This window comes from Kazachstania africana, chromosome 1 (assembly GCF_000304475.1).
Source record: "Kazachstania africana CBS 2517 chromosome 1, complete genome".
Taxonomy (NCBI): Eukaryota; Fungi; Ascomycota; class Saccharomycetes; order Saccharomycetales; family Saccharomycetaceae; genus Kazachstania; species Kazachstania africana.
In genome coordinates, this window is record NC_018940.1 from 1,331,470 (window position 1) to 1,344,089 (window position 12,620).

Consider the following 12,620-nt stretch of genomic DNA (forward strand, 5'->3'; position numbering starts at 1 on the left):
AGAATGAGTGAAATCATATATGTTTCGCCACTAAAGTTTCTGGTAAATGATGCAAACTGGAAAAGTGAGGTGGAAAGAAGTGGGTTTGTACCAATTTTGAAAGCGGATCTATACAAATTCGAGCAATCCTTATCGAATGCTAAGGAGAAGAGCAACGGAACGTTGAATAGTAAGGATTCAAATTCGGACCATCGTAACGGAGTGAGTGTTGGTGATAAGATAGAGTCAACCAAGTCTGAATCGTCAAATTTATCAAAATATATGGAATTACAGCAATTTCTACCGATTTCATTAGAACAACAATTGCACACCCTATCCATTCAAGGAATGCCGTCAAATGCTACACACGGTCAGATTGAACATTTTTTTGTTGAGTGTATAAAACTTTCAAAGTATGAGACAGCGTTAGAGGCATGGACGACTCTTAGTTCCTATACGTCTGGATCTCAAAACGTTTTTATCAGATTGTCAGGCTCTTCGAAGGATACAGAATTTGCAAATTTCGTAATCTTTTTGGAATATCTATCTGCAAAATTCAATTCTTTGCAATTGCACATTGACTCTAATACCAGATCATTCGTTGAAGACAACACAAAAATTAATCTTGAAACTATTGGGAGTGATGTCCTGTCCAAATATAATGAACTTCTTAGGGACCTGCAAAAACAAAAAAACGTTAATGATACTAGTGTAGAAGATACTACTCAATATCAAGTTGACTTAAACACCCTAAGTGATATTCCCAAAGACTCGTTGGACCAATTAGTGAAGGATATCATTGAGTTTAGAACAAGAGTTATCAATACAGAAAAGGAAAAGCTGATTTCAGAAAACTATGAAGAAAATAGGAGGATTAAAGAGAAGATGACGAAGATGTTTGAACGTATTAAAAGAAGCCATTTAAAGGATCAAATCGAAGAACGTGATGTAGACGTAAGTTTTGAAGAGGAAGAGGTAAATGTTATCGATGACAAATTGATAGAACAGAAACAGAACTTAATGGCAGAAATTGAATCAGAAAAAAGATATAAGTCTCTATTAAAAGACTTAGCTACAGTGATTGAACCAAGAATGAAAGCATTACAGTTGGATATTGAGCATGCAACAAATTATGAGACCCATCTTGTTGAGCAAAGGCCTCTATTTTTGAAGGAGATCCAAAATCTAGGAAATGACATTTATTATGATCGCCATAGAACGTTTAAGGAAGAAGAAGAGAGGCTAGACAAATTGAACAGAGAGCAATTCGGTGATGCGATGGACGTTGTCAGTATTAGTACAGAAGCAGTTGCTACTACTGGAAAAGCTTCAGAATCAATCAAGAATGAGAAAACCGAGCTTGCAGCCGGTCATATTAAAATTAAATTTGCTTTCAAAAGAGCGATTGACAAATCGACTGAAGCCGATAAGGAAGGTGGTCTAGAAGAGAAAGAAAGTGAAGAACAGGAAGGAGAAAAGGAAGAAACTGAACCAGCTATTACTAGTGAGATATTATCCTTTGAAGATGACGAATTGAGGTCCAGAATTTCCAAGTTAAGAAGTTCCAAGGTTGTTGATGAGTTGGTTAAAGAATATTTGGGTGTCTACGAAGACGAATTGGTAGATTATATCTTTGATAACATTGAAGAATTCAAAAATAAGAAGAATTTATTGGAGGATTTGAAAGAAACATTTGATGAAGATGCTCAAAAAATTGTAGATACTATATGGAATAGAGAAGAATTGAAACGTTAGATGTTTAGATATACTAAGCAAAATGAAAGTTAATGAAATTAGCTTTTCCACCGCCCGCAAGTAATTGATATACTATCGTTGCAGTAGTATCACGTTGCATCGTCATAAGTAGATTTGGAAGGAGGGCTGCTGAACCAATTATGCATTGTGATAGCGGGGAAAGATCATCTTCCTGTGCTTTTAACCTGGATCGCGCAAGTTTAGAAAAGACAAATGGAAACTTCAATTCCAGCTGGGATGCTAATAACGAAACAAAATATTGATTGAAAGTTGTCGTTATATTTTCTAAAGTTACTTCTCTGAAAAGAGAAATGTCAATATTTATCTGCAGTTTTTGCACAATATTAAAACATATCGAGTACTTATTTCCTGTCACATTTTCTAATGGTTTCCGCAACAGGTAATCGATCTTCTCCGAATTAAGAATTTGGCATTTCAATTGCAACTCAATGCTGTCTGGCAATTGGATAACGTTATTTATTTGGTAAAATAAATGCTCTTCCCAAAACTTGGCAGACATTTTCAATTTTTGAGTGAATTGATCTATCAAATTACGACATATGGGCTCATCCGTAGTTGTGAAGCGTAAGAGAATCTTTACGAACTTGTTAGTCATTTTGAATGTATTTTTAATAGAATATTAGAAAGTAAATATATTTTCATACTCGCAGGCTGTTCGGTTGGACAGATGGTAAGAAGATCGTGTTGGTAAGTGAGTCCGCGGCTAATTCAAAAGTAACTGACGAATTACAATTTGCAACGAATTGCGAACCTTTTTGAGTTTTCCTATTTGAAAAATAAGTTGAATTGAATTGAATTGTACGGTCCATTGGGGGGTTCTGTAAACCTTCAAGTTATATTTGAAAAGTGGTATACTTTTTTATCTTCTCGTCACATTCAGGTAGGTTTCGTAATGGTTAGTTTTTCTAGAAATTTTCACCAACAGTTTGACAGTTAAAGAAGTTTTACAGAAGGAAATTTGCTATTTAGGATAACATATAATTCTACTGTGTAATATTTTGCATAATGATGGGTAAATAATGGTTATTTGAAGTAATATCACATGATTGTATGTGTTAAAGTTAAGATGATCTTGTAACTATTCGACATGCCACAGCAAGAGTTAATGAGACTCATAGTATATCAATAATTCTCATGTTGTTGTAGCATCCTTAGCAGTGAGTCTGGTATTTCAAGATATTTAATCTTCATCAAACTAAACACCATTCGTTACTCTAAGAAGTGTTGTACCAGAATATAGTAATCAAGAATAAACACAACAAAGATAGGCAATGAGAACAAATCAGGTAACGTCTTCAATGCCACATAAGGTAGGTGGTGAAGTAGACTGGCTACAGAATTAGATAAAGCAGTAATCATCACATGAAGTTGAGGGTATCCATAAAGGATTTACGAGGGAGTTGAATATACACATCGAGCATTGGCAGGGAATTGGTAGTCACAGAGAAGGCGCAAATAGGAAGCCCATAATTCATACTCCTTTTATAAAGTATTGGAGAAAATTTACTGTCTACCAGAGAATGATCGGCCCTCACATAGTAAGCTTCATTGCTATTCTATCTGTGAGCTCTTCGTGTAATACTAGGTTAAAATAAACTTCTCTAGCACTCTTGATTATTTAGGAAATACACAATAACATATTATGCGCTAAAAAAGCATGCCTATTACTCCAGAATACTTCGGTGTCTTTTTACGCGGTGGAAGCTAGAATTTAGTACTGGAATATGATGTTATCTCTTTTCCTAATAACAACGCGACGTCCCAGTGGCCGAGTGGTTAAGGCGATGCCCTGCTATTTCAAAGAAAAAGCTGTTGAGGCATTGGGTTTTACCTGCGCAGGTTCGAATCCTGTCTGTGACGCTAATTTTTTAACCGTATTGAATAAATCCAATTGATTTTTTTTTCCTTCAACAGAAGCCAAATAAAGAAAAGAATAACGTAACAAGCCAACTGATTCTGATTAGCACCTTTTTTTCTGTCACCCGTCCGAATCCCAGAGGACTACGTGATACTTGCAACAGAACTGCACTGCATATTCAAGTCGGCAAGTATTCTATTATTCCGGCTCGATTGAAGTACAATGGACATGAAATAATATATATCTCTATTACGGAATTATTCTCCGATTAATATAAATGTAGACTACAATAAATGCCAGCAGTTTTGCCAAGAATACTATCGCATTGTTCCCGATTAGAAATTTATCCGGTTCAGCTAGCACCAATTCCACTAAAATTGGTAAAGATTACCCTTCTTGGATCTTTTGTTTGCCTATTCCAATTCAATTTTCTTTTCTTTTTTTTTCGTTACTTGCCCAGATCAAATGGTTTCCATATGGGGAAAGTGTGCCCTACTACCTTCTACCTCATGAATAGGGTAACACTTTCCAAATACGGTTCGAACTGTTTTCCACAAAAACTGCAGGCGTCTGTATGATGGCGGATTACGCAACCAAGAACGGGTGCCAAAATGGTTGTTAGCTTATATCCAATTTATGAGCAGCGCACGGACACAGGGGCGACGAATGGCAAAAAAAACTCACAAAACCGCACCTTGCTAGCGTCTCTAGTGAGTACCATTGGTCAATCATTAACGCCACCTCAATAGTAGTATGGATATTTAAAGCACTTGTAGGAGTTCTAATAGTAGCATTAGCCCACACAAAACTTATATATTCATTGTATTCGAACGCTATTTTTCACTCTACTGAAAATCCGAATTTCGTCATTGGAGGAAGAAAAAAAATACTTATATAAGAAAAACAACGACAATCGACAAACCGTAACAACTTTAATATATTTCTCCTACTGTCATCATATCTCAAAAATAAACTACATCTTATCATCTCTCGAAATTTTTGTTCAAAAAAAAAAATAAACTACTTTAACAATAATGGATCCGACCAAAGCGCCAGACTTCAAACCTCCTGCTAAAGATGAACAATTAAACCCTCCACCCGACCCAACTTCTTCAATACCCAATTCAGATCCTATCATACCATATGTGCTTGCTGATAATAATGAATCCATTGATGCCCCATTCAATTTGGAAATGAATAAAAAAATTAAATCTAGAATAAATAAATCTTCATTTTCCCACGTTGGATCTTCAAATAGATCTCAATCTAACCATATTCCATTAAATGAAAATGAATTTCAGCCATTATCAGCCGATATATCTTCTAATGATGATGATGAGTTCTCATCTGATAAAGATGCTCCAACAACGGCATCACAGAATGATATAAGAACGGTCGAAGAAAAATTAAAATTAATTAAAGACACTGAAGAGCAAATTAGAGCGATCAAAATTGGCGTACAAAAGAATCAAATTGCAGACCTAGAAGAAGTTCCTCACGGTATCGTAAGACAAGCTAAGTCAATTGAAAATTATGAATTTCCAACTCACAGATTATCCAATAAGTTGCATAATCCAAATAAATTACCATTAGTTATCGTTGCATGTGGTTCATTCTCTCCGATAACTTATTTGCATTTAAGAATGTTTGAGATGGCTTTGGATGCAATCAATGAACAAACAAGATTTGAAGTCGTTGGTGGTTATTATTCTCCTGTCAATGATACTTATCAAAAGCATGGTCTTGCGCCTGCTCATCATAGAGTTAGGATGTGTGAATTGGCATGTGAAAGAACCTCGTCCTGGCTTATGGTCGATGCATGGGAATCCTTGCAATCAAGTTTTACAAGAACAGCAAAAGTCTTGGATCATTTCAATCATGAAATTAACGTGAAAAGAGGTGGTATTATGACATCCACTGGTGAAAAAATTGGTGTAAAGATCATGTTATTAGCAGGTGGCGATTTAATAGAATCAATGGGTGAACCAAACGTCTGGGCTGATAACGATTTGCACCATATTTTAGGTAATTATGGTTGTCTAATAGTAGAAAGAACAGGTTCCGATGTTCGTTCATTCTTATTGTCACATGATATCATGTATGAACATAGAAGAAATATTTTAATCATAAAACAACTGATTTATAATGATATCTCTTCCACTAAAGTGCGTCTATTCATAAGACGTGGCATGTCGGTACAATACTTGTTACCCAATTCGGTTATTAGATACATTCAAGAGCACAAATTGTATATTAATCAAAGTGAACCCGTAAAGCAAGTCATGGGTGGTAAAGAATAATTTTAAAATGAACTAGATAATGGAACTTCTACGTGTACTTTTTAATGATAGATTCTTAGTCTGTAATGTCTTCCTTATTAACCAATTAATCTTCTTCGTTTCTTTTTTTGCGATATGTACCATTAGAATAACTGATACTGATAAAAGGGTCTTACCTTGTCGAAACCAAGCCAATGGAAGAGTACCATTCTTTCATTTTCTTTTAAGAATAATAAGAAGTGTTTGGACACTGGAATTATCACGTTAACAAATTATGTACATATATAAATGGCTCTTGTATCTAACAGCAGGTGTCGCGTGGTAATGCGGGAACTTTGTATTCGTCTCCTATCCATTGGAAAACTTCGTATTTAGAGTTTAAGAGTCTATTATTATGCATGCAGTAGCCATCACCACTATTAACCGTTAAAGAACCAGTATGAGCCATTGGCTCTATAAAAATGCATCGTTTTATCCTGGAATGAATGAGGGCCATTGAACACATGGAACAGGGTTCATGAGTCGTGTAAATTTCGTATCCCAGGCACAAATAAGGTGAATCTTTTGTCTTTTCAGTGTTTGGATGCATTCTAGAATATTTCATGTTGTTTTCTGCAACTTTTCTTATACCGTTCATGATACTGTGATCTAATGGTGTGGTACAGCAAGAATCTGTTGTAATAATAGTTTCCTTCTTACTAGGTTCTACAAATGCCGTTACAATAGGTCTCTTATTTCCATTTGCCAACTCTTCCTTAGATTTTTCTGATATTTTTTTGAGAATGTCCTTAATAAATAACATGTCAAATTCCATGTCATTTAAGATCTGATCGTTTGGATTACCGCGCCAGATAAGTGGCCAATATTTCTCAGACCAACTTATTGCCTGTTCTTTCGTTCCGGGACCCTGTAGTGGTGCTTGATGTTCACAAGTCAAATTTTCATAAACTAAATCCCTGTTGAATTCTTGTAACGTTCGTATGACTTCATCCTTAGAATTGAAAAGTTGTATGGAACAAAGTGCTACCATGAGAGAAGTGTTCGATCCAATAACATTTTTCTTCACTCTCTTAATATGTAGTAGAGAAACTGGATCTCTGGGACTGGCTAAAAATCTAACCAGTTCGATGAACTTCTTGGAATCCTTTGGTGAAATATCTACGGTCCAAATATGAATCAGATCTGGGACTTCCTTTGTCTCTTCATTCCTTATTTGCAGAAGTTTATCTTCAATAATTCCTTTTTTAAAGTCAATCCTCAATGGATTGGCCCTCTTCTTCACCATAACTATAGCAGTGTGTCTTCTTCTAATAGGTTTCAAAAACCGTCGAGGTCATCTCGAAAGTTTTCAATTTTTAATGTTTTGTTTTGAAATGAGATGAAAAGAGCGAAATATTTACTGCACGAGCACTGCTCGCTGTAAGGTACCTAAACATGTATTCTTAAGCAATATGAAACTATTATTCAAATGTGTTATTTAAAAGGCGCCTTACTGAACATCACAATGAGTGATGTGAGGGTTATGCTATGAATATGATTACAAAAATTTGGTAGCTTCCGTTTCTATATATTGGCTTCGAAACAAATCTTAAGAAAAACCATTAATTGCAGTATTCAAAATTTTGTACTAAGTTGCTCGAACGTAAGGGAAGTCATCAAGACCAATATATGATTTAGAAACATGAAGCTCCTTTTGGACTTTTTTCATGACGAGTTATTCTCCAATACTGAACATATCAAGTTGCAACATCGAGTCTATAAAGAATTCGAGCATCTCGTTACTTCCTGCTTCGTCATTCAAAACTCAAACCTGATAGAAATACCACAATTTAGCTATAGACTGAGTCATAAGGAATCAATAGAGAAATGTATTGTCTTTTTAATTCAAAATAAGCTTTTCAATAACGTTTTATGTTATGGCTATGATCTAGGAAAAGGTAATCAAGTGAATAAAATATTACACTGTAATAGTACTAATGGTAATGCGCTTGACATTAAAGGTCCCGTTTGGGAATTACTTGGCAATATTATTGGCAGGGAAAAATTTATAAACCTATTGATAAATTGTTCAGTGTTTCAACACAATAGGGGAACATTCATTCAAATCATTGGAAATAAATTCAATAGACCTTATTCTATAGCATCAGAATTGCAAAAAGAGAGAAGTGAAAAAGTAACTTTTCCAGTGACTTTCACAAACAAAAGTTTTCTTCATAAGCGTTCACATGCTTCTCCAAAGTTTAACTTTTTAGCTCCAGATGACAAAATTGGAGCTCTCAGAAGCTCTATTTTTGCTTTAAACCAAACTAAACTGTCTAAAGAATTAAAAAAAGGAGTTGACAAGATTTTGAATAGGATACTGAAGAATAATTGTAAAAATATAAATTATTATATTATTTTGAGGAAAATATGCTCCAAAAATGAAATAGAGAGACATAGTCATCTTGATTTTCAAATAGCAAAAGAAAATGTCTTAAAAATGGTAATTTTAGTTTTAGAAAAACTAATACCACAAGAGGCTTACGGCAGCAAAAGAAATAAATCAGTCATCTTCTCAAAGATTCCGTTATTGCTATCATTGCCACTAAATGGTAGCTTGCCAGCAGAAACAATTTTTGAAAACGTAAGATCAAGGAATCTGTACTGGCTCACAGGAAAGCAACATGACTTCTCATTGAAAACCCACTTGCGCACATGTATGATGTTCAAACAGTTTTTATTGTGGCTCTTTAGAAATCTTATACCAAGAATTATAATAAGATTCTTCTATTGCACTGAAGTTTCTTCAAGCTTAAATATCATTTATTTTACACACGATCAATGGAAGAAGTTGACTAGACCTTTTTTAGATCAATATATGCAAAGATACTTGAAAGAAAATACACTTTGCAGGAACCATAGTAGTTATATTTTCTCTCATTATAACCACAGCAGACTTCGAATTGTTCCTAAAAAAGCCAAGGGTGAATTCCGCATAATAGCAGTTCAAACAAAAGGATCGGATTATGAAGAGCATACAAAATATAAGGCCAATCACAAAAACTTTGTTCTTCCAGTACAGCAAGTTTTACAATATCTGAGAAATAAAAGAAAGACCATGTTTCCAAAAGTTTATTCCTCTTCCCAAATACCAACTTACATTTCAAGCTTCAAAAAAACGCTTTTGCTAAAATATAAAACTGTACCAATGCTTTATTTTATAAAGTTTGACATTGCTTCCTGTTACGATTCAATTTTAAGAAAAAAATTAATTTCCATTCTGCAACGTCTTATGAAGCATGAGAATGGTTTTTTCATTCGGTCTTGTACAGTGTGTAACATTAAATCAAAGTCTCTGAGGACAAATTATTACGTGAATGAAGCTCCCAGACTTGGTAAGGACGAAATATATGTAGATAATATTTGGACTAGGTATCTCAGTTGTGATGATATATTCAACATTCTTCAAACAGAGCTTCTGAATACTGCGCTTTGGTATGGTGATAAATGCTATCTGAGAAAAGATGGCCTTTCTCAAGGTGCAAGTTTATCTGCACTACTAGTAGATATTTTCTATGACGATTTATTGGAAAATTATGAGGCCTTCAAAACGAAATCTGGCCAAGAAACATTGATATTGAAACTGGCTGATGATTTTCTTGTTATTTCTACCGACAGATATCAAATTGCTGATATCAACGCCCTTTCATTAATTGGATTTGAGGAATATAATGCACATACTAAGGCAGAAAAAAATATGACGTCTGATTCCTCTTCACAAGAAATTGCTACCATACAATTCTGTGCCCTTCACATATCTATTAAATCATTAGAAGTCTGGAAGCATCTAGACTATCTAAATGTCACTGTGATAAATTCAAAGTCTACGGCGAAAATTTTTGCGCAGCTGCAAACTATATTCGAGATGAGATTGAGCTTCAATACTTTGAGCGATGAAATCAATTCTGCAGAAACAATTCTTTTACAAATAACCCACATTTCGCGCAATATAGCGGAGATTTTTCTGACATCATTCAAAGAAAGAATGCCTAATTTAGGGACGTTTAACAAATTTCTTGAATCTCTAATAGCATCTGTCGTAACTCATTCAAAGATATCAGATAATCGAGACATATTTGAAGATAATGCACGTTTTATTATTACTTCTACATTTTTCAAAACTCTGTTAACATCACCTTCATCCAGTAAAAACATGATCACTCATTTGGGAGGGCATTTGGAATTAGGGCTTGAATGGAACCCCACAAAGATTGTAAAAAATGATGAAACATAAAACTTCTTTGTCCCTATAACCCAAACTTCCTATTACATGACTCTTACCATTCAAAAGATACTTTCTCATATATCGAAGCTTCGAGAAATTTACGTAAATTATATAATGCCTAAGCCTGGTTTAATCTGCTACAGTAAAAATGCATAATATTTTCTTCAAAAAACCAACGGCCAGTAAAATTACCTTGAAATCCTAAATGTTTGTACCAAAGACTGCACGGAGGTTTTCCTCATCCTTTTGTTTCCTAACCTTTTCAATCTCCTCTACCCCGCCTGACTTCTTCAAACTTGAACTTTCCACAAAACGTCCTAATTCATCACGAAATGCAGTATCTTCTTTATATTGCTTTTCTTTTTCCCACAGTTTCTCTGCCTTCTCCAGCGCATCTATTCTACTATCATAATTTGGATTAATGGATTGGACCGCTAACATAACTTGCTCTCTTACTTGACCAAATGTTCCTGGTTTCAGAATAGGCAAAATTGGATTTACTTTTACTTTTTGGGGATTCTTCTCTTGCTCTTGGAAACATAGGTCAATCAAATTATATGTTTCTTGTGCCTTGTTCAGATCTTCGTTAAGATCCATAATAAGATCTTCTTGTAATGTCAAGAACTGCTGTTCTTCACAGACTTTGTCAAGCTCAGCTTCCCAAATTCTTTTCCACTGCGGCTTTTCAGTATCAATGAATTGCTGCATTTTATTCAAATCTACTTCTGCCTTTTTCAAATCTTTTGCTAGGGATTCTAGTTTCTTCTTTGAAGGTCTGGCACCACGTTCCGCTACATCTTTTCTAAGAATTTCAATGATATCCTGTAAATCGTCAACCCGACTCAATAAACCATCTGAAACTTGACCAAGTTCGGACTGAGACTTCTCCATATATGCCTTTGCTGAACCAGTAGCGGAAACGACTGGGGTTTCTTTGAATTTGTTAATTTTACCTATGATATTTTGCACTACCTTCTCCATTTCGCTTTTATTATCTTTTTGTAACTGCTTGATTATTGCAAGTTCATGCTTGACATTTTTCAAAGTACCACTGCTTGCAGCAGATCCATTAGAGGGTGTTCTTTCTATTGAAAGAGCAGGTGCTATAGCTGGAAATGCGTTATAACTTTTCAGGTTATTTAAAATTTCGTTCTGTGACTTCATAATTTCCTCTTTTATAATTTTCGATATACCTGATATTGTATCCTTTGCTGAAGTAGACTCAGATTCCAAGCGAAGCTTCAAAATAGAGCCATCTTTTAAGTTAGATATGCTATGTTCATCTAGTTCGTAGAAGACCGAATAATTGGGGTCACGTACATAGATGTCAGGGAAAGTATCACCTCCAGGAGAATATGCAAATAACTCAACAAATAAAAGACGTAACCCATTCATTGTGGTTATTTTTGGGATGTGACAGCGTTTAGTTTTGTCATACAAACTTAAAAACAGGGTGTAAGTGTCTTCCTGTTCCATGGCATCATTGCCAGCTGCAGCTTTCTTTTCTGTGTTGGAGTCCACCGATGTCTTAAAGTCGTCCTTTGGTACTTGCAACAATGTACTTGATACTGATGATGGAACTGAGGCTGCAGCTACAGCAGCCGCAGCTGCGGCCTCGGTTGTGGACTGATTTGTCAATCTTGCCATATGATATGCTGAGTATCTTTTTGATGCTCGTCTCTCTAAATTGGTTCCCTTTTTAAGTTGTGCTAAAGCATCTTCATCTTTAGAGCCTCTGTTATCCTGATTCTCAGTATCTTGCGATCCGTTAGTCGGCTGTTCATTTTCAATAGTATCCTTTTTACTACCTTTTTGTATTTGATCGTTCGAGCCCGTTACATTGGAAGGTTTTTGCTGCGATATAGATGAGGTAGGCGAAATAGTCACCGTAGATACAGATGATTTTTGCTTATGGCTATTCCTAAATGCACGGTGTTCTTGTTTCAAAATTTTCAACTCAGCTTGCTTTACTTTTAGCCTGTCCAAGAGGCTGACAATAATTGTCCTTATACTAGGAAGAAATTTATTCAGAGTGTCATCAGAAGCTGGTTCTCTTAGAGTCACTTCTAGTACTTTACGTAGCTCCATGGGAACATCTCCTAGATCTGACACATCGATATCTGAATGAGTAAAGAACTTTGTGACCAGTTTGAAATCATTCCCCAGCTGAACGTAAGCATCAGAAACCATCTTCCCCGTAGCTGCACCTTTGGACCACTGAGTTAGAACCTGCAACAAATGCTTAGTGGACATCAACAACTTCGTCACTGTGGTTTCCACACTCATTGAAGACCTCACTGAATTAGACGTCGACCTCGATAACTCTTCATTACTGCTTGACATATCTTATCACTGGATAATGCCCCTAGCCTTGATTCCTAGGATGTCCTTTTTTGGTTATCAAGTGTAGTTACATTCTATTTCAACCAACTTTGATTTATTAAATGTTCTTGTAGCGGAACAT

The 12,620-nt window shown here is 35.3% G+C and overlaps 6 protein-coding genes and 1 non-coding gene across 7 annotated transcripts; 4 read left to right on the forward strand and 3 right to left on the reverse strand.

Annotated features, from left to right (window-relative positions):
- Nucleotides 1–3: 3 nt before the first annotated feature.
- On the forward strand, nucleotides 4–1,734 carry SNU71 (Snu71p; the record flags this gene model as incomplete). Its single annotated transcript, XM_003955178.1, has 1 exon — nucleotides 4–1,734. One exon carries the CDS (start codon nucleotides 4–6, stop codon nucleotides 1,732–1,734), a length of 1,731 nt encoding a protein of 576 aa, XP_003955227.1.
- A 13-nt stretch (nucleotides 1,735–1,747) lies between these two features.
- On the reverse strand, nucleotides 1,748–2,350 carry REC102 (Rec102p; the record flags this gene model as incomplete). The annotated part of the gene is made up of 1 exon (XM_003955179.1): nucleotides 1,748–2,350. One exon carries the CDS (start codon nucleotides 2,348–2,350, stop codon nucleotides 1,748–1,750), a length of 603 nt encoding a protein of 200 aa, XP_003955228.1.
- A 1,163-nt stretch (nucleotides 2,351–3,513) lies between these two features.
- Nucleotides 3,514–3,615, forward strand: KAFR0Atrna4S. Its single transcript is given in 2 exon segments — nucleotides 3,514–3,551; nucleotides 3,570–3,615. It is a non-coding gene; the product is annotated as a tRNA-Ser (tRNA).
- A 1,032-nt stretch (nucleotides 3,616–4,647) lies between these two features.
- Nucleotides 4,648–5,913, forward strand: NMA1 (nicotinamide-nucleotide adenylyltransferase NMA1; the record flags this gene model as incomplete). The annotated part of the gene is made up of 1 exon (XM_003955180.1): nucleotides 4,648–5,913. The coding sequence occupies one exon, from the start codon at nucleotides 4,648–4,650 to the stop codon at nucleotides 5,911–5,913; it is 1,266 nt and encodes a 421-aa protein (XP_003955229.1).
- Nucleotides 5,914–6,193: 280 nt separating this feature from the next.
- Nucleotides 6,194–7,177, reverse strand: TAD3 (Tad3p; the record flags this gene model as incomplete). The annotated part of the gene is made up of 1 exon (XM_003955181.1): nucleotides 6,194–7,177. The coding sequence occupies one exon, from the start codon at nucleotides 7,175–7,177 to the stop codon at nucleotides 6,194–6,196; it is 984 nt and encodes a 327-aa protein (XP_003955230.1).
- Nucleotides 7,178–7,573: 396 nt separating this feature from the next.
- EST2 (telomerase reverse transcriptase) lies at nucleotides 7,574–10,165 on the forward strand (the record flags this gene model as incomplete). Its single annotated transcript, XM_003955182.1, has 1 exon — nucleotides 7,574–10,165. The coding sequence occupies one exon, from the start codon at nucleotides 7,574–7,576 to the stop codon at nucleotides 10,163–10,165; it is 2,592 nt and encodes an 863-aa protein (XP_003955231.1).
- A 192-nt stretch (nucleotides 10,166–10,357) lies between these two features.
- Nucleotides 10,358–12,499, reverse strand: BUD6 (formin-mediated actin nucleation enhancer; the record flags this gene model as incomplete). Its single annotated transcript, XM_003955183.1, has 1 exon — nucleotides 10,358–12,499. One exon carries the CDS (start codon nucleotides 12,497–12,499, stop codon nucleotides 10,358–10,360), a length of 2,142 nt encoding a protein of 713 aa, XP_003955232.1.
- Between the last annotated feature and the right edge of the window lie 121 nt (nucleotides 12,500–12,620).